The sequence below is a fragment of the Phyllobates terribilis genome, unplaced genomic scaffold (genome assembly GCF_046119375.1).
Source record: "Phyllobates terribilis strain yellow unplaced genomic scaffold, ASM4611937v1 Scaffold_3419__1_contigs__length_79286, whole genome shotgun sequence".
NCBI lineage: Eukaryota > Metazoa > Chordata > Amphibia > Anura > Dendrobatidae > Phyllobates > Phyllobates terribilis.
Window position 1 is genome coordinate 52832 of NW_027366172.1, and position 26456 is coordinate 79287.

The 26456-nt window shown below is 38.3% G+C and overlaps 2 protein-coding genes across 2 annotated transcripts; both read left to right on the forward strand.

Annotated features, from left to right (window-relative positions):
- The first annotated feature begins 13034 nt into the window (after positions 1 to 13034).
- Positions 13035 to 18234, forward strand: LOC141247877 (uncharacterized). Its single transcript, XM_073669284.1, has 11 exons — positions 13035 to 13038; positions 13131 to 13166; positions 13271 to 13333; positions 13563 to 13583; positions 13686 to 13757; positions 13821 to 13907; positions 14373 to 14407; positions 14492 to 14863; positions 14942 to 16379; positions 16456 to 18060; positions 18173 to 18234. Exons 1-11 carry the CDS (start codon positions 13035 to 13037, stop codon positions 18232 to 18234), a joined length of 3795 nt encoding a protein of 1264 aa, XP_073525385.1.
- Positions 18235 to 21113: 2879 nt separating this feature from the next.
- Positions 21114 to 25872, forward strand: LOC141247878 (uncharacterized). The gene is made up of 6 exons (XM_073669285.1): positions 21114 to 21197; positions 21870 to 22241; positions 22319 to 23756; positions 23840 to 25415; positions 25622 to 25652; positions 25798 to 25872. The coding sequence occupies exons 1-6, from the start codon at positions 21114 to 21116 to the stop codon at positions 25870 to 25872; spliced, it is 3576 nt and encodes a 1191-aa protein (XP_073525386.1).
- Positions 25873 to 26456: the final 584 nt, after the last annotated feature.

Consider the following 26456-nt stretch of genomic DNA (forward strand, 5'->3'; position numbering starts at 1 on the left):
TAGCACCATGTACGCCTGGCTCGAAGGAGCGTAACCTAAAACATAGCTTCGTCGTTCCTAGCATCAAGTTTTCCTAAGAGATCCTTCCATTGTTATTGACATAGCACTTACATCCAAACACTTTTAAGTGCGAGATGTTAGGGTACGTCCTTTAAGCAATTCATAGGGAGTTTTCTCTAGGATAGACCTTAGCTTGCCCTATTAATAATATAGCACGTTGTTCTCATAGCTTGTGTCCAATAGTGAGATGGAAGGCCACCAGAAAGCAACATAGTTCTAGCCATTGCTTCCAGCATCCTATTATTGCGTTCTACCACGCCATTTTGCTCGGGAGTTCTGGGAGCTGGGAAGTTATGCTCAATCCCTTTTTCTTGGAAAAATATGAGGAACTCACTATTATTAAATTTAAGCCCATTATTTGAGCGAATTGCACAAATAGGGAGACCTAGGCTCTTCTTTAAAAGAAGTGCTAAGTTGTGAAAAGCACTAAATGCCACACCCTTAGAATAGTCCAGGTGAACCTAGAATAGTCATCTACTAAGACGTAAATGGAGCGATTACCTTCCTCACTATGGATTCGAAGTGGTCCATAAAGATCCATGTGAATCAACTCTAGAGAAGCTTTGGTGGACACTACCTTTTTGAGAGTGAAGGAGCTTCTTGTTGCCTTTGATCTTGAGCACTCGGAGCATGATGTCATGGGTTCTATCTTGATGTGAGGGAGACAATGAACAAGGCCTTTAGGTTGTAGCTTGTGTAGAAAATGTAAGCTGGCGTGTTCCATATGCTGGTGCCATGAATTTGATTGCTCTTTGCGTGTAGCGAGACACATCTATCATGCTGGAGAGACGTTGTAGTCGAAGAGATATGTATTATCCACTCACTTACTGACAAGCGTCATTTTGTCCTGTCAAAATAATATTTCCTAACTAACTACTCTAACTAGTAGAGCGGCAAGAAAGGGTCCATCCCACAGGGAATCATGTATTCAGTTCATGTGTTCTTAATCCAGTCAACTTAATAGTCACCAAAAGGGGGAAATTGAATTAATGCAACTAAACTAACAATTGATTTGAAAACAATAATCGGAAAGCACTTCGCTCAACAAGTATCCACCTAACAGAATGATTGATTGATCATTGACTTCTTAATTACTATTCGGGTTCATCCTAATCTTTATATCCTATAGTTGTCCTAATCCTTGTTCTTATATAGCTAATAGTCCAACTAGTCCTAATAGCCCTTACTTAACTACAACCCTGAAACTATCAAGATTTAATATTAAGTAGCAATGAATTCAGGAATAAATAGGAACATGCAGTACCATTGACTCAAGGTCGATATTTAACACATCAACAACTCTCCCTACAATTAAAATCCCAATTAGGTCATGTATTGATTTGCTACCTAACGATAAGACTCTCCAACTCGGACAAGTCAGACCTAGCAGTTTGAATAGACTTATTCTACCTAGTTGACCAGGCCAGACAGGTAAATCACATTCAATAACCAATTATAATCAAGAGATATGAAACAACTAGAATATAATTAAGAACCAATGATATAAGTCTTACAATCAATTCATTTGTTGGCTTTCACAAGTTGAACAAAGTAAAATGGAACTAGTCTTGCCTCATTGTAAAACTACGTAAAACTGAAACTAGAAAAGTGCAAGATAGGGTGGAGGCCAAACTTTAAGCCTATTTATTAACCTAACAATATAAGACTAATCTAAAAAGGTCCAATTCGAGCTCCATCAGAAAGAAAGTAAAAAACCCAAAGTGAATCTCGATGAGAGAGGGAACTCGCAACTTTCTCGGCCCAACACGGGTGCGGTCACGCATGTGTCGGTGCAATCGCGTCTGGGCCGAGCTTGGCATTTTCCTCCGCGGACAGTGGCGCGGTCGCGCCAGGGCTCATGTGGTCCTTTGCGGCTGCGTCTGTGTGTGTGTGATCATGCTCCGTCCCTTTGGCAATCTTCTCTTTGAATATCTTTAATCCTTGTAGATAACACCTTTGCTCTGCAAGGTCCGGATCATAGTAATATGCTCCATAATCATGCCAAATCATCTATAAATGATGCTAATGACCACTTGTTGTGCCATACTGATGTTGCCTATCACTTACCCTTCATCAAAATCTCTTGATTTGGATCTTTCACGACACAAGATGTCGTGCTGAAGGTGACTTTATTTCCCCCTTGATCGCACAATTGAGCTACACTTAGTAGGTTGAACCTGAGGTTATCGACTAGATTGACATCTCTGACTTGGATGGAGTTGGTAGGATGAACACTTCCGCTTGCTTTGATCTTACCTTGCTTCTTGTCACTGAATGAGACGTTTCCCCTTCCTTAACTTGAAATGAGAGTAGTAGAGATGGATCACCTGTCCTATGGCACGAGCAACCACTGTCAATGTACCACCTACTCTTCATTTCAACCTACTAAAATAAGATCAAGCTTTGGGTACCCAACGAAGCTTTGGCTTCATGGGTTCATTTACCATAGCAATTCCTTAGCTAGAAGGTAGAACTTTCAGCTTCACTGCTCGAGGAACAAGTTCATAATAGCTAGGATCATTCTATCAAGCACTTGATGAGGTTTTCTCTTATAAGACATACCTTTTGGTGCTTTAGTTTTTGCATTCTTGGCTTTTGATGACCTATGACGCACAAACTTGGCCTTAGAAGACTTGATTTGGTCAAGCTTGCCATCAACGAGACTAGCTTGATCATGCTTGCCCTTACCAGAGTTGGCCTTAACAGACTTGTAGGGCTTGTTCTTGAGTGCAATTAAGTGCTCACACTCATGCCTAGAGTGACCATTCTTTCCACAATAAGTACAATAGTGGTTATACCGGACATAACCATATTTGCCTTTTCCTGGACGAAATGGTTCCTTACGCTCAATTTTGATAGGTTGAGTGGTAGGAGTTTGTGCTTGCTTGATGTGTATTTTATGCGCATTTTATCCATGAAACCACTTTTTGGTATCACTTGGTCCTTTCTCAAGAACTTGAATCTTACTATTTAGATAGAGATTTTCACTCTTACAAGATTGAAGCTCTTTGTCTAGCGCGACTAACTTCTCAGATAGATCGCTAGATTGAGATGGACCAGAATTGGTGGAGGAATGTTGAGAATTAAATCCCAAACCAGGTTGTTCTTTCACAAAGACAGTTTGATTATCAGTCTTTACTTCAACACACTCAGCTAGATCGTCAAGCTTGGTCAAGATTTCATCAAGCTTATCATTTACAGTTGAGTCAGAGTTCTTAGCTAAACCTTTGCCTTTACAAAGCTCACAAGATTTGTTAATCAAAGTGGTCTTTGTATACAATTGTTTAGACAGCTCAACTGTTTCCTCTCTTAGATCATATAGATCAACTAGATGTTCTCTCGCTTGATTTGCAAGAGCCTTATGATCTATTACCAATTCTTTAAGCAAATCAACAAGATCATTTTTATCAAGTTATTTAAACTTGAGAGATGATACCTCAATATCGTCATTAGACTCTGAATCATTAGCTGCCATTAAGCACATGTCTTGTGCTTGTTTACCAATGTCAACCTCGTCATTTGAATCTCCTCAAAGAGTGACGAAGGCCTTTTTAGGAGAATTTTGAGATGAGATTGAGCTTGGAGCAACTTTGTCATTAGTACATGATTTAGCGAGATGCCCCTTCTCCTAGCAATTGTAGCATACGATGTCCTTGATGTCACGCTGCTTAGTTTGACCCTTCTTGAATCCACCTTGTCTTTTGAAGAACTTCTTAACCAGCTTGGTCATCATGGCAACGTCCTTGTCTTCATATTGGTCATATCATCATTTTCCATTTTCTGAAGAACTCGAGAGAGCTTCATTGCCATGCCTTTGTTTTCTTTGGATGCTAGTGACTCACTGAGATCTCCACTTTCCTACACTCTTAGATTACCAAAAAGAAATGAAACTGAAAGGCCTTTGGTTTCCTTAGTCATGAGCATTATCTTTTTCGAGGTATCAAACTTAGAGTTCACCTCGTGTATGAAAGCAAGAGATAATTCTCATTCATCTATCTTCAAACCAGAGGAAGACATTTGTTCACATAGTAACTGAAACCTTGAGTGATAATGAGAGATGGTCTCTCTATTGCTCATTTTGAAGGAACGGAACTTGCGTTGTAGCTCAAACTTCCTGTTGTTGCGCATGTCTTTACTGCCAACATGCATGTTGTTAATGGCTTCCCACGTAAGTTTAGCAATTGAAAGAGACATCACCTTGTCTATGTCTTTCCTAGAGAGCGGATTCAGGATGAGCTGCTTCGCCTTGGCGTTCTTCTCTAACGACTCGTACTCCATTGGCCCCCATTTCACAGTGTCAGTTTTTGTAGTGACCTTCTCATCAACACGTTCAATTATCATCCAATATTGAAAGTCAGTTTGGTGGATGTAATTACATGTCATGGTCAACCACCATTCGAGATCGCCTTACGTGAAGACGTGCGGCTTAGCTAAGGAGATACCAAGGTTGAATGCTACCTTGTTGTTTCCTATGGTTCGGACTATGAGAGAGTATGAATCTTATGCAAAAGCTCTTGCTCTGATATCAATTGTTGGATCGCCTTACGTGAAGACGTGCGGCTTAGCTAAGGAGATACCAAGGTTGAATGCTACCTTGTTGTTTCCTATGGTTCGGACTATGAGAGAGTATGAATCTTATGCAAAAGCTCTTGCTCTGATATCAATTATTGGATCGTGTATCTTTCAAGTAGTGCTTAAGCTATAGAGAGCTTACGCGCTTAAATATAGAAAGGAAGAATAAACAATAAAATCTCAAGTGTCTTGCAAAGATTTCTCAAAGGTGAGAACCCTAGACTTCTAGCAAGTCGGGGATAAAACTCACCACTACTCTTTATTGCTTGACAAGTTAACTTTACAAATTGAAGAACAACACTATCTAGCTCTCTCTAGCTCTCTAGTGTTTTCTCTCACTTTCTCTCTAAAGCTTAACTTTCAAACAACAAAGCTACTCTTCTCAGTACTTAGAAGTGAAATCTCTCAAGCTAGTGAATTCTATGCAATGTGTAATGTGATAGATACGTGTTACATTCACTATTCATAAGCTATTTATAGAGCTCTAGTTAATTCTAATTAAGCATGACTCTATAGCTTAATCCCCAATAAACACACCAAGTCAGCAATCCGTGTCAATTCGCTTCCTTGCAACAACGATTTGTGCGCTTATGTTTCTTTGCTTGATGATCCCGCTATCCACGTCCATAATCTGTGCGCTTCACGTTTTTCCATGTCAGCAATCCCTGGGTTTGCACTTTCCTGAAGTTTAGAACTCTAACAACCTTCCAGCTATCTTTTTCTAACTTCAGCTCTAGCTTACCGGCCTTCCTTCCATGAGCAAACACTTAGCGCGCTTCAAACAACCTTATTTCTTTCATTTTATAAAAAAACTTATTTCTTTCATTATTATGGAATAATTATACTATTGTCCAAATTTTAGTGTGTATGTGAGGTGATGGAGATTAGGGAATTTACTTGTAATTTTATATAGGGTCCTAGAAATGAAGAGATTTGAAAAAGAGTTACTTACTAAATGTGAAGTTAAACCTCACGAATATCACATGCAAGCAATCAATCAAACACTGTAAACGCAAATAAAGAACACAAGATCGAGAGCCAAATCCACTAGCAATCAAACCAGATCAATACAAGAGAAGCAATCTCAGGTCTTAGTACAAATCTATGCAAAAACAACAAAAGTAAAGATTAGACAGTAAAGAAAGACTCCCTATCAACTTCGTCACCGACGGTAGAGGATCTCCGGGCCCGATGAGCGAAATGAGATCTATTGAGCGAAGGTACAAGGAATCGCAACCAGGAAGAACACTATCTTCACCACACCGCCATGAAGTCAGGCTAGCTTCAAGGACAGGCTAGGTAGAGCCAACGTCTAACAGATCTGGAGCAAGAACACACAAGAACCAAGCTCGAATAAAGCTCAAGAAAAAACCCTAGACTTTCTTCTCAAAGAGCAAGAGAGCGTTTCAGAGATGAGAGAGAGGCGTGTAGTGAATAGTGGTATAAGGTAGGGTTTACAACCCTTTTATACCACATCTCATTTTACCTCCAACCAGGCCCAGCCGAGACACACTGCTACCAGGCATCAAAGTGACGGGCCTGCTTTCCCTAAGTTTGGGCTTCGGCCCAAACACTAAGCTTTTACATTTGTTTACATAAATGACTGAGACCAAAATAGATAGATTATAAACTACATTACAAATGCCCTCTTAATCTAGCTATTTGACATTGTTCCTGGCTCAAGCTGTAGAACACAACCCTTTGACGAACCAGGCGTGGATTCATGGCCCAACACTCAATGTTCAAGGTACATCCCAAATGTGCAAACTGTTCCTGCATAACAATAATTTATCATCAACCTTTATAAATCCTGAGTCATTCTAAGAAACTTGTCGAAGTTATCATTCAAGGTCAAATTCACATCCATTTTATAAGTAAACAATTTACATAGAAGTGAAATCCCAGAAGGAAGAGACTTGACAAGATATAAAGACTCAAGACCACTCCACAAAGTTTTAGAGGTAGTAAACTGTATCACTTGACGAACTACATCATTTGTTAGATGAATCATTATCTCTATATGAGCTTGTTCGTCCATCTCCAGTTTTTTTCCTCATAGGTCATTGCCATGTATTCACCAGTTAGGTCCCTATAGCATTTTTCCTTAATAAGGATTGACCTTATTTTCACTTGCCACGTGGAAAAATCAGAAACGCCATCGAATGGCTTCATTCTCAAATACACTCATACATAGTACCTACAAGAAGAATATCAGTAGGTTCTGAAAGATAAAACGAGTAGTAGAAAGTATACACAAACTATCTACTAAGTGTCAAATAAACCCTAGGTGTCACAGACACAGATCTAGAGTAAAACAGAGTACACAATACAGGGACACACAAGTCAAAGACAAGATATGTGCCACAGAGACAAGGTATAACCAAAGTGTAGCACAGTCAGTGGAAGCACAAAATACCAGAATCAGCCAAGGGCAGAACACACAACCGAATCACACAAGATCCCAACACTAACTTGAAACCAAAAATCACACAAGATCCAGAATCAAGAAATGCAGTGTCACACAACCTGGCTCTGATACCAATCCGTGAAGTTAAACCTCACGAATATCACATGCAAGCAATCAATCAAACACTGTAAATGCAAATAAAGAACACAAACGATTTTAACGTGGTTCGGACAAAGCCTACTCCACATGAACACAAACGATTTTAAGGCGGTTTTGAGAATGAGAATATTTAATTGTACTAAAGGATATGAAATGAATTAGGTGGAGTCTTGGAGTTCAAAGAGACATGAATTAAATTTAATTAATTTGACTATTTATACTCCATAATCAAGTAGAGGGTTAATACAACTTCTATTTTATTTGAGATTTTTTTCGTTTTTTCGCATTTATTTCAAAAATGATCAATAATGAAAATAGGGGTATGTTGACAAATATGCTTAAAAAACTCAACTTTATAAGGATTATATGATATGATATGATGTATAGATTCACGGTGATTGGCTCTCTTATAGGACTGTATGTCTGTGTTAATTTATTTATTTATAGAGCAATGGAGGTGATGCTTTGACTTGTGCAAAGAAGGGTCAGAACATAGAAAGAGAAAAGGTTCAATGCGGTTTCAGAATAAGAAAGAACATTTATTTAATAGTAATAAAGGATAAGAAGTGAATTATGTGAACTCTTGGAATTCAAAGGGACGTGAAGCTTAATTTACTTAATTTGACTATTTATCTTTCCTAATGGAGTAGAAGGCTAATGCAATTTTCATTTTATGTGAGAGATTCATGGTGATTGCCGCTCTTATGGAACTGCATGCGTGCATTCATTTTTGTATTTATAGAGTGATAGAGGTTATGCTTTGACTTCTGCAAAGAAGGATCAGAACATAAAAAGAGAAAAGGCTTAAGACGGTTTTGAGAATGAGAATATTTAATTGTACTAAATGATATGGAATGAATTATGTGGAGTCTTGGAATTCAAAGAGACATGGAGTTAAATTTAATTAATTTGACTATTTATCTTCCATAATCAAGTAGAGGGTTAATACAACTTCTATTTTATTTGAGAGTTTTTCGTTTTTCTTTCGCATTTATTTCAGAAATGATCAATAATGAAAATAAGAATATGTTGAGAAATATGCTTAAAAACTCAACTTTATAAGGTTTATGATATGATATGATATGATGTATAGATTCATGGTGATGGACTCTCTTATAGGACTGTATGTGTGTGTTCATTTATTTATTTATAGAGCAATGGAGGTGATGCTTTGACTTGTGCAAAGAAGGGTCGGAACATAGAAAGAGCAAATGTTCAATGTAGTTTTAGAATAAGAAAGGATTTTTATTTAATAGTAATAAAGGATAAGAAGTTAATTATGTGGACTCTTGGAATTCAAAAGGATGCGAAGCTTAATTTACTTAATTTGACTATTTATCTTTCCTAATTGAGTAGAAGGCTAATGCAATTTTCATTTTATGTGAGAGATTTTAGTTTTTCTTTCACACTTATTTCTAGGGCTTGGACTTTGTACCCGAGTAACCGAAGAACCAAACCGAACTATGCATTTCGGTTCGGTTCGGTGCGGGTACTGATAATTTATATGTTAAAAAACTACGGTTCGGTTCCTGTAATAAATTTTGGGTTCGGGTACGGGTTTGTATAAAAATAACAGTGAAGAACCAAGGAACCGATTATTAATAACAATTACTTAGTATTTTTATTTATTAATTAAATCAAAGATAGATACACCTCCATAGTTTCTCGGCTTAATCCTTCACATTTGCGTCCGTTATTGTTTATTACCTTCCACGATGCCACTTAGCTTTCAGTTCTCCTTCCAAAGCGCTACTTCCACAAAAAAACGTCACCCTTCCCTATCATTTCTCACCTTCCTCAATTCCAATAATCACTACCACAACACAAAGATTGTGTTTGTCGTATCTAAACCAGTTTCATTGTCATATTTGATATTGTATTTGTCATGTTTGATAATTAACTATATCAGTTTATATTATGTCGCTCTCATACAATTTTTTACCAAACAATATATTTATTTAGTTATTCAAAACTTGTTGGTTAGCTTTATTATATGATGGACCATATACTGAATCTTCTTAGTAATAAATTATATACAATAATTAGTAACCGAGGAACGGAATAACCGACTTATGGAACCGAAGTGTGACATATATGTAAAATTTACGGAACCGAGTTTAGAACCCAAATAAAGTTCGGGTTTGGGTAATAACGGTTCCTTACTAAAATTTTCAGGAACCGAACCCGAATAAAATTATTTTTTTACATTGCGGGTAGGCCAAAAAATTACTAAGAACCGAAGTATCGCAGCCCTACTTATTTCCAAAAAGATGATTAAAGAAAATAAGGGCAACTGGGAAATTTAAACAAAATCCAAGTTGAGTTTGAGGGCATACTTCTCAAATCGATTCAAATCTAAGAAGAAAATCGAGTTTCTGATGTAGAGGATCCCATATGTGGGCAACTACATAGCCTACTTTTCAAATCGAAAGAAGAAAATCGAGTTTCTAATGTAGAGGATCTCGTACGTGGCAACTATAGAGCATACTTCTCAAAAGAGAGGAAGAGAGAGGAAGATATTCTTGCACAATGGAGAATGTCTCTATTTATAGGCTAAGGAGGAGGGATTGAGCTAACCAAATTGGACCGAACAAATTGGACCAAGTAATATGAATTCTAGAGGTTAATGATGCCAAACAATAAGGAGGGTATTAATGATGCAAAACAATGCCAATTTTATAATATTGTAAGATAAGATAAGATGATGTAATCCAATTCTTTCTCTATCCTTATTTAATATTTCATTCTCACCTTATACTTGACATAAGCATAATAAATCATTTTTTTTTTTAGATAATGTTATATTTATACTTGTTTTTATATTAGGTTTGTTTAAGACATTGCATTTCTCACATTATATATATTATTTGGAAAAGTGTCAAGAAAGAATGAACTTTATCATAAAAAATGAGAACGAACACGAACACGAACCATCCAAGTTTGCCGTTGTTGACCGTTGTTTAGTACCGTTGATCGGGCATTGACCGACATTGGTCATTGACCATTTAATATGCACCGATGCATAGAAATCATGCACAAATGCACATAAACCATGCCCTTTATCACCAAAACTCATACACTTTATGGTAAAACTTATTAACTTAAAAAAAACTAAGGCATTTTACACTAAAACTCATGCATTTTTTAACAAAACGCACGCACTTTACTATAAAACTCATTCACTTTATTGTAAAACTCATGCACGTTTTTCAAAAAAACTCATGCGCTTTACAATTCATGCACTTTTAACCCAAACCCATGCACTTTTAGTCTCCTACTAAAACTCATGCACTTTACAATAAAATTCTTACACTTTACTATAAAACTCATGCGCTTTTCAAGAAGGCTCATGAACTTTACATTAAAACCCATTGACTTTTAACCAATACTCATGCACTTTACACTAAAATTCCTTCACTTTTAACAAGACTCATGTACTTTATTGTAAAACTCATGCACTTTATTACAAAACTCATGCACTTTACTGCAAAACCCATGCACTTTTTCAACAAAACTGATGCCCTTATAGTAAAACTCGTGCACTTTACTGCAAGACTCATGCACTTTTTCAACAAAACTCATGCACTTATAGTAAAACTCGTGCACTTTTTATGAAACTCAATCACTAATACCTAGAAATCATACACCAATGTCAACACACCAACCATGCTCTAAAGCAAAGAAACCATGCACTAAATCAAAGAAACCATGCACTAATATTAACACGCCAACAATGCACTAAAGCAAAGAAACCATGCACTAATGCTAGCACATCAACCATTGACTAGCGCTAATCGGGCATTGATTGACATTGACTGAATGTTGATCGTGGACCGTTGATTAGGAGTGTTGACTGTTGACCACAAGATCAATTCTAGCCTATGATGTATTTTTATTTCTCAATTTAGTGTTCATTCTCACATAAACTGGATCCATATTATTTTAATATATTATAGTACTAAATTACAGTTTATATGTAATGTTATATATTTAAGTTATACATTTTACCTTATCTTGTTATTATTTTATTTATTATTAATTCAACGCAGGATATTTGGCACCCTCTTGACTCTAAATAAGTACTTATTACATTAAATTTACGGACCCCAACACATGCAACTTTGAAATTTTAAAATAAATATTTATCAGGTAAAAAAGTCTTTATAAAAACATCAACCTAGAAAAATTTGTGTAAGACTTTATGGACCAAGCCTCCTAGAAATATGATAAAAATTAATTTTGATGGATCAGTTAAATCTAATGGGCATTGTGCGATAGCTTTTGTTGCAAGGGACCACTCTGGTACTGTACAAGTTGTTGATAAAACATATTTGAGTAATAAAACGGTACTCCAAACGGAAGCTTTGGCTGCTCTGGCCGCGGTCAGGGCGGCCTGTGGTTTGTGGGGTATAAGGAGATTGTGTTGGAAGATGATAATTTGACTGTTATTAATGGGTTAAAAGGAGCCTCCAAGGTTCCCTGGGAGATCATGTTTATTATTGAGGAGATTCGTGAGCTATTTGTTGGCTTCAACAAGGTGGAGGTCAGACATTGCAAGAGAGAAGGTAATAAAGCTGCCGATTTTGTGGCTTCTAACCAAGTTAACATCAGCTCCATTGTGTTAGCAACTCGGCTTGCCTCGACGAGGGAGGAGGACAACATCGCTCTTAGGAGAAACGAGTTTCTGTCACTTCAGCATCCATCCCCTTCGGTGCAGGATTTCTTTTCAATCATCTTTTCGGATGATTTAGGCCTGTCCGGTGTGTAGGTCTTTGGTTTGGTTGTGAAAAAAAAACAACATCAACCTAACAGACAATTAATATTTATCACGGATGATCAACTAATAATGATTAAATCTACCTATACACAACAAAACTTGAATTGAAAATCTAGGTCGAAGTGCATATGTCCGTGTGATAGTCGGTAGATTAATCCAAATTAGTAGCAAAGTTCTAGAAAGAGGCTCATCTCGGAATTCCAAACACAAATCTTAACGTATTCCAATTTTGGGAATTGCAGACGGGGCCTTGTGATCACTCATCACTACTACGTACCTTGACGAATCACGATTCACGATAGCAAGTCTTAAAGCTCAGCCAACGCAAAATGACACGTTTTAACTGCTTTTTTGGACGAAACGACGTCATTCAACTTGCCCGATCTGCCCGGTTTTATGCTACCCGGTTTCCTCATTTCCATCTTCGCCTCTTCACCCCGTCTTTTCTCTCTCTGTGTTCTAGATCGGCGAATTTCTGTCCTTTGAATTACGACTCCGGTTATTTCTCTCTTCGTTGCTGGATCCAAGCTCGCATCTCTTGGATAGATTAATTTTGGAGTGATTGTTGTTGTTTTGTATCCCGATCGTCTTTTCTTCGTTCTCGTTTGTTTGCGGACGAAACCCTAGCTGCGAAATTGGGGGTTTGTATCTCCTTTTGATTCAAAGAGGGGCGCGGGTATGGTTAGGAGAGGAGGGATTTGTGTTGGCTTACTCGGTGGCGGATAAATTTTAGGGCGGTTGTTTCGTATTAGGGTTTGGTATTGATGGTGATCGAAGCTGAAGTTGGGGAAAATGCTAGGCTATGCATGGGAGGGAAGACGGTGAGAATAGGAAAAGGATTCGGCACATGTGGTCGGTCGCCTCGCGTGGCTCCACGGCAAGTGTAGGCGTTGATTTGGGTTCTTCTTCTGTTAATTCCTTCTTAAAGGTAATTCGTTTTCGTGTGGGGAATTTCCACTCCTTTAGCTAGTTGTGTTTTTGGATTTCAAACTACATCAAACTTATTGCGCAATTAAATGATAAAAGACTAACAATATTCATAGCCACTGGATTAGTGCAATGAGTAAGGTATTGCACAAAACTTAACTCATTGTCATCTGGATGACTGTTTGAATACAAATTGATTAGACTATTCTTTGTTTTGATGTATTGTAGGACTTCAGTTACTTGATATGAATTCTATCTTTGACAGTATGATTATATGTACTGTTAAATCTCTATTTTATAGTTAAGAGTTACTTGTTCTAAAAGGATGATTTTTTAGACATTTCTTTTTTATTCTCCGTTTACTTAAGTTTTTCCAGTAGAGGTATTAGATGTATGTTCTGCCTCTTCTTGGATGGAATTATTTGCAAGGGGTTTGTATTTTGTTGCCTAGAAAAGTCCAGGAAAAGATCGGCATCGTAATGGTTTGTCTTCAGTAAAATTCATAATGGTGGACGTTTTAGTATTGTCTTTAGGGTATGATGGGAGAGCTCATTTCGTACGATTTCATTGTTTAATGAGGCAAGTATAATAAGTAATAACTACTCGAGGCTGGTGTAAGAAAAGATATTGACAATAGCTGCCTCTGTTTCATATGTTTAGACACTGTACCTAATTGCTCTTGTGATGAGTCATTACTATTGTGAAGTGTCATACCTTCATATAAGCACTAAAACAGGGACTAGCTGCTCATTATGATATTTCTTTGCCATTTACTTTATGTAGGGATCTACACTTGTGAAATGTCTTACTTTATAGTTTATATAGATAGACACCACCTCTTACGATTAAGTGGATGTTTCTGATCTGATATTTCCTATTCCTGATTAGTCTAGCTGTTAAAAATCTACTACTCTTAAGGTCAGTTCTGCCCAGAATATTATTCAGATGTAGCTCCTCCCCATCCTCTTGACAGTTCTTTTGTAGGGTCTCTTAAGAATTTAGAAGGCAATGCTTTGAAATTCTAAGTTGAATCTGTTGGGGTTAGTATTTCGGATGGACAGTTTTATACTTTCAAGGTTTGTATGATTGCTTTCACTACTTGTCAAATTGGAATATATAATACAATAAGTTGGTACTTGGCATTAAAAGGAGAAATTTCATTGTTGTTCTGCTATGAGCCTACGACCTCCAGTCTATTACTAATCTCTATAGATGTATAGTAAATTATTACTCCTATTATAGCCATTTTTAACTTACATAAAACTGTGTAATCTCTATAGATGTATAGTAAATTATTACTCCTATTATAGCCATTTTTAACTTACATAAAACTGTGTGTTATGTGTCATTGATCTTTTGTTGATGCTTAGGTTGATGGCTTCTCTGTTTGTCGGAATATTTCACTTATATATTTTTCTTCTGAAATAGAGTCACGGCAATAGGATTAACATTGCATTTTCTATTGCTTAGCTAGTGAAAGTGGTTATCATATAATTATCTGTAAGGTAGGTGGGTGAGCAGAAGGATATCTAGATAGATATTTTATATTTTCTTTATAGTCTATAATTCATTTTGTTTTGTAACCACAGGATGGTCGAAAAATTACTGTTGGTGACTGTGCTCTATTTAAGCCACCAAAAGATTCCCCACCTTTTATAGGGTTCATTCGTTCATTATCATTGGATAAAGATAATAACTTAAAGTTACGTGTCAATTGGCTCTATCGACCCACTGAAGTTGTACTTGGCAAAGGCGTTGCACTTCAAGCTGCGCCAAACGAGGTTTTCTACTCGTTCCACAGGGATGAGACACTCGCTGCATCGTTACTTCATCCTTGTAAAGTTGCATTTTTGCCTAAAGGTGCTGAGCTTCCATCAGGGGTATCTTCATTTGTTTGCCGCAGAGTTTATGACATTACAAACAAGTGTTTGTGGTGGCTAACCGATAAGGACTTTATTAATGTGAGTTTACATGCCCTAGCATCTTAATTTGTTCATACATCTTTCTCCCTCCTATTAACATGTACTGTTTTCACCCAGGATCGGCAGGAAGAAGTTGATCAGCTATTGCAGAAATCTCGTTCTGAAATGCATCCAACACTAAGTACTAATTCTCCCAAATCAGCGAATGGTGCAGTTGTAACTTCTCCTTTAAAACAAAGTCCAGACAGTACGCATCATAATATGAAACGAGAACGATTGATGAAAGAATCCGAAACTAGTTTGAAAACCGAAATCTCCAAAATAGCTGACAAAGGAGGGTTGGCAGATTACGAATCAGTTGAGAAACTAGTGCAGCTCATGCAAGCTGAAAAATTGCAGAAAAAGGTTGACTTTAGCTGCAGGTCAATGCTTGCCGGTATTATTGCTTGCACAGATAAATTCGATTGCCTTACTCAGTTTGTGCAGCAGCGAGGTCTTACTGTCTTAGATGGATGGCTTCAGGAGGTCAACAAAGGGAAAGTAGGTTATTCTGGTAGTCCTAAGGACGGCGATAAGTCTGTGGAGGATTTCCTTTTTGTCTTACTTCGTGCATTGGATAAGCTCCCTATCAATCTAAACGCGCTACAAACTTGCAACATTGGCAAGTCTGTGAATAATCTCCGTTCACATAAGAATCTGGAGATTCAGAAAAAAGCTAGGAGTTTAGTTGACATGTGGAAGAAACGTGTTGAGTTTGAGATGAATATCAAGGATTCAAAGTCTACCTGGTCAAGAAACCCTAGTGGATCTTCTGACACTGCAATGAAAAGTTCTGTAAAATCTGGACCTCTAAAGCTTGCTCATGGAGATACTACAACCAGAGCTGCTGCATCAATGTTTCAAATGAATAGTAACTGCAAAGATGGACAAGTGATGAAGGAGGAGAAAAGTAGCAGTTCTAGTCAGTCACATACCAATAGCCAGTGTTCAAGTGATGTTGCTAAAAACATTGCTGGGTGCTCTACAGCAGGATCAAAAAGTGTGAAGAAGACCCATAATCCTCAGAGCAAAACTCAATCTGGTGTGAAAAAGGAGTCAACTATAGCATCTGACAGTAATGGGGCTGAAAATAACAGTCATAAGATCATTGTTAAAATTCCTAATAAAGTTGCCAACGCCGCATCCACGGAGGATAGTTCTTGTAGGAACAGCAGAGCCTCTACCCCAGTTCTATCTGATCCTGGTTTGAGGGAAAAGAATAATAATGAAGATAACGTGATTCCTGCTACTCCAGTTGATATGAAACAGCATGTGTCTGTGCCAGAATCTACTGAAAACGAGTTGAACGATAAGAGATTAGATGATTCTTCAATGAGCTCCATGAATGCTTTAATCGATAGCTGCGCGAAATTCTCAGAAGCACATACACCTGTATTTGTATCTGTATCTGCTGGAGATGATGATAGTGGAATGAATCTTCTCGCCAGTGTTGCTACTGGAGAAATCACCAGATCTGGTGCTTCTTCACCAGCACCCGTGCCGTCAGACAATGAAGGTAGACTTAATTACTTTTTTACCTTTACTGTTTGTAAATTTGAAGAGGCTTGAATGATGTTATTGATTATTTCCAGGTGTCAACCTGTCCAATGAAGGGGAACTCATTAAAGTGCAAAATGGAGACCTTCCCTCAAAGTGCAATGAGAAAATGGACGAATCTTCTGGTGGCGCTTCTGTTTTCATGTCTTCTACTGTGCAAAAAAGTGATGAAAGTAGAGTTGAACAAATTTGTGCGAAGGTAGAAGTTATCAAAGATGAGAATCATGCTTCAGTTACTTGTCCTAAACAGATAGAAAACAACTGCTCATCTGCACAAGATGAGGCCAAGATCGAAAAAATTAGTTCTGATCAAGAGCAGCACAGTAATGCCCCGATAGACCATGAACCAGGTATGGAACATTCTGCTAAACCGATAACTGAAACAACTCACGACTTGGAAAGTTGCAGTAGTAGCAAGAGAATTAAACTGGAAAAGAGTTGTGAAGAAAAGACTGAATGCAAGAGTGACGTATTACCAGATTCACGTACAAGCCCAAAGAAAAAGGATGATTGTGCACCATCATCTTCAGCCATTGTTTCAGATGACAGAAAACTTGAATTTGATTTGAATGAAGGATTTGACATGGATGATGGAGAACCAACTACCAATGTCTCAACTGTTTTCAGTACTCCTTCAGCTCTACCTTCTTTCATTACAGTAGCTTCTGCTGCAAAAAGACCGTTTGTGCCCCCAGAGGATTTGTTAAGGAATAAATCCGAGCTCGGGTGGAAAGGATCAGCCGCCACCAGTGCGTTTCGTCCAGCTGAACCGCGGAAAATCGCTTCCAAACCTGTTAAAACATTATTTGATTTCGACCTTAATCTGACAGACGAAATGGGTACAGAAGATATAGGTTTTCAGAACTCTGACCGTAAGAGTGGAGGAGGTCTTGAGCTTGACTTGAACAAAATCGACGATTCTCCAGATTCTACAACGCCACCTGTCCAATCATCTATCAGTACCAAAAGGAATTTTGATTTGAACGACGGTCCTGCTGTGGATGAATCAACAACAACAGATTCTTCATACCCATACATCATTCCTCCAATGATTCAACAGCAACAGCCAGTTTTCGGTATGAGAATGAACAATTCAGCAATGAACACATTATCTTCATGGTATTCTCCCGGTACAGCAACTTATTCAGCAGTGACCACTCCAGTTCCGCTCCCTGACATCTCCATTCTCGGCGCCCCAAGAACTTCATCACCATATAATCCAGCAGATTTCTACAGAGGCTCTGTGTTGTCATCTTCTCCAGCCATGCCTTTTCAGTATCCGGCTGTTTTCCCTTACGGCACCGCCTTCCCTTTGGCCACGTCATCCTTCTCCGGTGCCTACATGGGCCCCACAAGCTCTGCTGTTTCGTCTCAGTATCTTCGACCGTGTGTTGTTAGTCTTCCGGAAGGTGCTGTGGAGAGTAGTAGTGGTAGTAGTCAGAAGTGGGGTAGGCAGGGTCTGGATCTGAACTCTGGTCCGTTAGGTGTAGATGCAGAAGGGAGAGATGAAGGTGTAAGACAGCTTCATGCTGTTAATTCTCAAGGTGTAATGATGGATGACCAAACGAGGACTTACCAACTTCCCGGCGGCGGCGGCGGTGGTGGTGTATTGAAGAGAAAGGAACCGGAAGGAGGGTGGAGTGCAGAACGGTTGAGCTATAAACAACAACACTCATGGCAATAGGAACATTCTTCGCAAGTACATTTGGAGCTTTGTGCTGTAAGTTAATTCTCTTAAATCTTGGGTATCAGATATGTACATACTCCCTCCGGATTCAATTAGATATCCTTCTCTATTGAGAAAGAAAGCTTGAGGGAGTATTTAATTAAATAAAACCTTTTTAAACCTGTGGAGAAGGGTGGGGTAATATCAATATGTAGGTCAAAGTGATCTTAATGTCAAGTACATTTTAATAAAATGAAACTACATGTCTTTAGACAAAATTGTACGCAAATTAAGGTAAAAATTCCTTTACCTAAAATAATCCTAATAAAGTTGCATCGGAAATGTAGCAATGTCTAGAAAAATAAAGTAGTTTTTAATGTAATAATTGCATAGGGTAAATTTATTGGTGAAGTAGGGAAAATTTAGTAAAATGGCATATTTGGATCCAAAAAAAAGCTCTAAAATGACATGTATTTGTATCCAGGGAGAGTATAATATTGTCACTACATTCATTTATACTACCTTAACTAGTCCTAGCAAAAGGACCCGACCCGACATGTCATATAAATCTGACGCGTTTTTCACTGAACCCGTTTGACCCGACCCGATGATATGAGAAAGTGTGACCTGACCCTGTATCAAGAATGAAAGCATAAGAAAATAAAAATTTCATTTTCTTAATAAATATATTTTAAAAAGTTATTATTATTATTTCATTAAAGGGAAAAGTACAGAAAGCAGGAAAAATCCACGTCAATTGACCCGTTGAACCGACCCGACCCTACCCGCCATTAAAACCATTATAAGTTTTTGTTTGGTGTTTGTTACAGGTGATTGAGGAAGAGAGAGTTGGAGTGAGACATGTATGGATGTCTCTGAAGCGTTGGCATGACTTTGTAGATAGCTGAAATACCGTCTGGAAGAATATGGAAAGACAGACTCTCTGATATTGGAAGTTGCTGATCAAAGCTTGCTTCTGTAATAACAATGGCTGCCTAAAATTGCTTTGATACACCTCCACAGGCACAGGATGCTGAACTGTAGAAAAATGCTTTCTATGCAGGATGCTCTTTCCTTTTTTTTCCTTTTCCCTGTTGTTATTACATTATATACATAAAGAGGTGCTTGTTTTTATTGGTATCAGCTCCTGTATCTATTGTAGGAGAGAGTAGGATTAGGTTTCCCCCACCCCCCTTTTATCAAGATTTTATACATGAGTATTCACTAGCTCTGCTCTAATTGCTATGGTATTGTATCTCATACAATCTTACCATCTCATCAATAGAAGTCGGTGGCTTTCTTACATTACTCTACTTTCTCTATTCTAGGTCTCTGAAAGTCTGGTTTTTGTACATGTAATTTTGTTGGGCACCCTGACCCCCTCGGGGTAGGGCTCCACAAATAGATCGGTGGATCGGAAAACCAGACCGTACTGAAATGACTGGACTGGATCGAAGGTATTTTGGTCCGGTTTTCGGTCCTAATAATTCTAAAATTTCGGTTCCGGGTCCTGTCCAAACCCGAATGGACCGAAATCAAATGTTAGACTACACCTAAAAATGTAGAAAATAGTACTATCAGCTTGATAGATGTTACCATTTGCCTTCACTTAGTTCGATTTTGTGGAAATAGGGTTAATTAAGTTCTATAGTTCGACACCATTAAGCACATTGACATATATATAAAACATCGAAATCTGATCTGCAATAGTATGAAAGTTATTTACGAGCAACAAAAGAAAGCGAGTTAAATATTGTTAGAAATTCCCGGTCCAACGAGATTCATTCTGGTTTCGTCTGGTCCCTGGTCTGCAGCAATGAAAAATCCCGGTCCGGTCTATTTGTGCAGCTCTACTGGAGGCGGTGGGCATTCTGTTTTCGCTTCTTCTCGTCTTCAATTTCACTTGTAGATATTTTAAAATCCGCGAATAAATCAACAAAAACATCTCAATTTACTCATAAACCTTATACAAAATGTGCTAATCTATCAGTTGTGTCACGTTAATAAGAAAACGTTGCTTATATCAATGATAACATGAAACCCAATGCCTACACATTCATTAAAACGGTTAAATATACATTTTTTTATATATTAAAAAACATATGTCAAGTGAATTTCACAATAAAAAGTCGAGAACTAAATCTTTATCTTATTTTAAAAACTAAAACCCTCAAAAAAAATCATCCATTAAAACAAGTCTATTTTTGAAAACCAAAATCTCAATTATTATGTGTGACTTTAGAAAAAGATAAATGCATTTTAGGAAGGGATACAATGCAATAATAGAATAATAATATAAGAACCACTTGATGTGATCGGCATGATGATTAAGATTGCATTAAGGAGTAAAGACCCACTAAGTACGTAGTAACCTATGATGTCTAACAATTCCATTCATTATATAATAAAGTAATAATATGGGCCCCACAATTGATGGGCGTGGTGGAGACCTACCACAGTCCCAGTCAGTAGTCAGAAACCAAGTTTTCGCCGCTGTCTGTATTCTGTTTGGTTTGTTTATTTATAGGGTTAGTCCAGTCATATTCCGTTTGTCAGCCTTTATACCGTCCTATGCAGGGCAGGTCACATTATCACTCAACTGCCCGATCTGCCCGCTTTTTTATGCTCCCTTTTCTCTCTCTTCTAGATCGCCGATTTTCTCTCCTTCCGATCCCGTCTCCGATTATCTCTCTTTCACCTCTTTGCTGGATCTAACTGCAGTTTCAGTCAGATCGATTAATTTATAGAGCGAGCTGTTTTCTGAGTGGAGTATTTCCATTCTGTTCTGTTTGCGGACGAAACCCTAGCTGTGGAATTGGGGGTATCTGCTTTGTAGGGGAGAAGGGGTGTTTCTGGTGACTTCGATGGTATGGTGAGGGGTTCGTGGAGAACTAGGTTTTCGTTGTCGTGGTGGACGATCGTTTGAAATTAGGGTTTGGGATTGATGGTGATCGAAGCTAAAGTTGGGGAAAATGCAAGGCTATGCATGGGAGGGAAGACGGAGAGAGTAGGAAGAGGATACGGCACATGTGGACGGTCGCCTCGCGTGGCTCGGCGGCAACTCTAGGCGTTGATTCGGGTTCTGCAGCTTCTGTTAATTCTTTCTTAAAGGTGATTTTCTTACGTGTGTGTTGCGAGCTGTGTTGTTATATCTTGGAGGGGAAGATGCTCGTTTTTAGTTTCTTATGTGATGGATATGATTGTTCGGTCTTTTGGAGCTCAGTTGGCATTAGTTTGAAGGGAAATCTAGGTTTTGCGGATGGGAATACTGGTGTTTTGTGTTTTGATGTATTCCAGTGTCCTAATGTGAATACTCGTTTTGCTAGTGTTATTATATGTGGTGCCTTATTGTGTAGTCTATTTCATAGTTAAGATGTATTTGATATGAACCAATGAATGGGTGCATTCGCTCTATACTATGGTTACAGTGCTGCGGACATTATATTTTTTAGCTGGATATTACCTTTAACTGGTTCATGCTCAGTTGTCAAATTGGGATGGTGAAATAATGGAATGAGATAATGCAATCAATGGAGAAGTGAAATTGGCAATCGAAAATGGCCTTCATTACTATTTGGTATGTAGAAAAAAAATGGATTGCAAACCGTTTGATTGTTGACAGCATACTGTGTTCGATCAGAATAACATTGATCTTCTTTTGTGGGTTAGTTTGATTGCTTGATTTATTATTTTTGACGTACTTCTTTTTTGTATTCTGTCAGTACTAATTATTGTTTGTCTCATTTAGATAAGTTATTCACGTATCTTGTTTAATAACCACAGGACGGACGCAAAATCACTGTTGGTGACTGTGCACTTTTCAAACCTCCAAACGACTCTCCACCCTTTATAGGATTCATCCGTTCATTATCATTGGATAAGGATAATAACTTGAAGTTACGTGTTAATTGGCTTTATCGACCTGCTGAAGTTGTTCTTGGCAAAGGCGTTGTGCTTGAGGCTGCGCCAAACGAGGTTTTCTATTCGTTCCACAGGGATGAGACACTCGCTGCATCATTACTTCATCCTTGTAAAGTTGCATTTTTGCCTAAAGGTGCTGAGCTTCCATCAGGGGTATCTTCATTTATTTGCCGCAGAGTTTACGACATCACAAACAAGTGTTTGTGGTGGCTAACAGATAAGGACTATATTAACGTGAGTCTACATGTCCTATTATCCTCTTTTGTTTATACATCTTTCTCCCTCCTATTTACATCTTCTGTTTTCTTCAGGATCGGCAGGAAGAAGTTGATCAGCTATTGCAGAAGTCTTGTTCTGAAATGCATCCGACAGTACAACATGGTACTAATTCTCCCAAATCAGTGAATGGCGTCGTGACATTATCACCATTAAAACATATTCCAGATAGTATTCAGAATAATGGTACCTATGCGTCTCACCCGAAGGGAAAGAAGAGAGATTTGGGAGATCAGGCTCATGAGCCTATGAAACGAGATATTGTCCTCTCACGATCTGGAAGTAATGTTAAATCAGAACTTAGCAAAATAACTGATAAAGGAGGGTTGGTAGATTCTGAATCAGTTGAGAAATTAGTGCAGCTCATGCAAACTGATAAATTGCAGAAGAAGGCAGACTTTAGCTGCAGGTCCATGTTTGCTGGGATTATTGCTTGCACAGATAAATTCGATTGCCTTACTCAGTTTGTGCAGTTACGAGGTCTTGTTGTACTAGATGACTGGCTTCAAGAGATCCACAAGGGTAAGTTAGGTGATTCTGGCAGTGATAAGTCAGTTGAGGATTTTCTGTTGGTCTTACTTCGTGCTTTGGATAAACTCCCTGTCAACTTGAATGCCTTACAAACATGCAATATTGGCAAGTCTGTGAATAATCTCCGGTCTCATAAAAACCTAGAGATTCAGAAAAAATCTAGGGGTTTAGTAGACACGTGGAAGAAGCGCGTTGAGCAAGAGATGAATATGAATGATACAAAGCCTAAATCAAATCAGCTTGCTTCCACAAAATCGGGTCCTTTAAAATATGTTCAAGGAGATACTATAACTAGATCGTCTTCTGTCCCTACTGGAATGCAAAAGACAGCAGTTTCGGTATCTTTAACTGCTACTAACCATAAAGAGGAGAAAAGTAGCGGCTCTAGTCAGTCACACACCAACAGCCAGTCTTCAAGTGATCATCCTAGGAATATTGTACGTGCTGTAAAAGAGGATTCTAAGTGCTCCACAGCTGGATCGAAGAATATAAAGAATATTAGATCAAGTAAGGACCGAAAATCTGATAATAACGGGACTGCTCCTGTGGCTGAAAGCAACGGTCATAGTAATAAGATAATTGTAAAAATTCCAAATAGAGGACAAGCTGCAAATACAGCATCTGTAGATGACTCCTCTTGTAAGAATATGACATCGCAGACTAATGACAGTGTTGTGAATGTGCCAGAAGTTTGTAATGGGGTGTCTCAATCTACTGAAAATGAGTTGAATGATGAGAGATTAGTTGATTCTTCAATGAGCTCCATGAATGCTTTAATCGATAGCTGTGCAAAATTTTCAGAAGCACATACACCTGTATTTGTGTCTGTAGGAGATGATGATAGTGGAATGAATCTTCTTGCCAGTGTTGCTACTGGAGAAATCACCAGATCTGGTGGTTCTTCACCTGAAATAGCTGCTAATTCCGGTGTAGATAATGAAGGTAATCTAAATTTTGTGTCTTTGTTGACTAATTAGCTCATGATTGTTTATTTGATACTGACATGGATTATTCTTCCTTTACAGATCCCAGTAAACCTAGTATTTCCAACGAGGATCCGCAGCATGGAGACCCCTTTTCAAAGAACAATGGGAAGTTGGATTCTGCAGGAAAAAGTGGTGATGCTGGACCTGAGCAAATCCAAGAAAAGGTGGCAGTCAAGAAAGAAGAAAGCCATGATTCAGTTTCTTACAAGAAACTGATAGCAAATAATCATTCAGTTCCTCAAGATCAGATCATGGATGGAATCCAATGTAAAGAAGAGGTGAATAATAAAGACTCAATGTTGCAGCTATCATCAAATTGTGCTGATAAAAGTAATCCTGATCAGAGTCAGACCAACAATACTTGCTCTGCAAATACTGATGAAGGACTAGTAGATTCTACCTGCGTTCATGAAGTACGGGATCAAGATTCAGCTAAACAGGTAACTGAAACAACTCATGAGTTTCAGACTTGCAATAGTAACAAGAGAATCAAACTGGAAAAGACCATTCCAATTTGTTCTGACAGGGAAGAAGTGTCTTTGTTGGCATCAGTTGGGAGTTCAAAAAATATTGCTAGCACTGATATCCAAGTAGATAAAAAAGAGTGTCTATCTCCTACAGCCAATTCCTCGTCATCTTCTGCCAATGCCTCAGAAACTGATAGAAAACTTGAATTTGATTTGAATGAAGGGTTTGATATGGATGATCCAAAGAATGAAGAGCTAAGTACCGTATTATTCCCTTCTCCTGCTTCAGCTCTGCCTTCTTTCATTACAGTAGCTTCTGCTGCAAAAAGACCGTTTGTACCCCCAGAGGATTTGTTGAGGAATAGATCCGAGCTTGGGTGGAAAGGATCCGCCGCCACCAGTGCATTTCGTCCAGCTGAACCGCGCAAGCCCTCTGTTAAGGACTCGAAACCTGTTCGAGCTTTCTTGGATATTGACCTAAATGTGACAGATGAAATGGTTATGGAAGATAATACTGACAGCAAGAGTGGTGTGTTTGAGCTAGATTTGAACAGAGCTGATGACACTCCAGAAACAGGGCATCAGCCATCCAGTAATAATATCGCAAACGGTCATAGTAGCAGTAGCACTGAAAGGAATTTTGATTTGAATGATGGTCCTGCTGCCGATGAATCAACAGTATACAATCAGCATCCACAGGGTATGTTTGGAATGAGAATGAACAATTCCTTATCATCATGGTATTCTCCTGCTACAACAACAGCCTCCCCATTCAATACAGATTATTACAGAGGATCTGTGGTGTCATCATCTCCTGCTATGCCTTTCGTGTCAACTCCATTTCAATATCCAGCTGTTTTCCCATTTGGGACAAGCTTTCCTTTGCCCGCATCTGGTGATCTGTCGATAGGGGGAAGATTCTTGACACCTGGCGCTGTTTCTAGTCAGTATCTTCGTCCTTGTGTTGTCAGCCTTCCGGATGTTAGCAGGCAGGGTTTGGATCTGAATTCTGGTCCACTAGGAGTAGATGCTGATGAGGGGTTGATTAATGGTTTAAGACAACTTCCTGTAGCCAATCCTCAGGCTCTTATGATGGATATTCAAGCTAGTAATAGGAAAAGAAACGAACCAGAAGGAGGATGGGACAGGTTTACCTACAAACAACCCTCATGGCACTAGCAAACATGCATCCCGATTTGATGGTGTACATTTGAGGCTTGTCACTAGTGTAAGTGATTTCTCTAATAATGTTGTCAACGAGTTAGGGCTCGTTTGGTATCGGTATCAAAGATATGAGATATAGGATATGAGTTTTGGTATGATTGATATCTTTAATATACTACATTTAATCAAGGTATCAAACTGACACTCCTAAACCTCAAAAGGTATCAATCTATCACTGATATCCTGATATGCTCCTGTCTAACAATAAATGTCATTCCCAACTCTTACAACAGAAGTCAAAGTGAGACCAGTTTATTCTATTTTAGTTGCCAAAACTTACTTAATTGATAATTTAATGCAAATTAGATAACAAGGATTAAAATACCTAAAATGACAATTTTAAGTTGCGAAATGTTGAATCTCGAATCTCTCTCCTACTGACAATACACACTTACTGCAGCTTGATGCAAGTGAAGTTGGAAGTTTGATTGTTAACTTGTTTGTTTTTTTATTACAGTTGATTGAGGATAGAAGGAGGATGACTTGCAGGAAGTGATGGCACAAAGGGTAAATGAATTACATGATGCATCTACAGGTCTCGAAATCTCCTGTGCATGCTTGTATTGATTTAGTTGTGCTAGAAAGAATCAGGAATGGCCTGGTGAAGCGTTGGCCTAGATTTGTTCCTGCTATACAGTTTCGGTTTTAATTTCTGTAGATAGTTCTGAACTGTAAAAGAAAAAGGGAAACATATGACAAGGGTAAAAAGGAGATCAAAGCTGGATTATGTAACACCATTCCTAGCTTTAATGCTATTTCTTCCCTATTTTAAAACACCTCCACAAGCACAGGATGTTCATTTGCTTGACTGCCCTGCTCTTATTCCTATAGTGGCTTTGGATTTATACAGTGTCAATTACTGATTTCAGCAGATTATTGTCAGCTGGACAATGTATTTCCTGTTCATCCCAATGCTTTTGCCGACAGTTGGTAAATCATGACACTGCTGTGTTAGGTGTATGTAG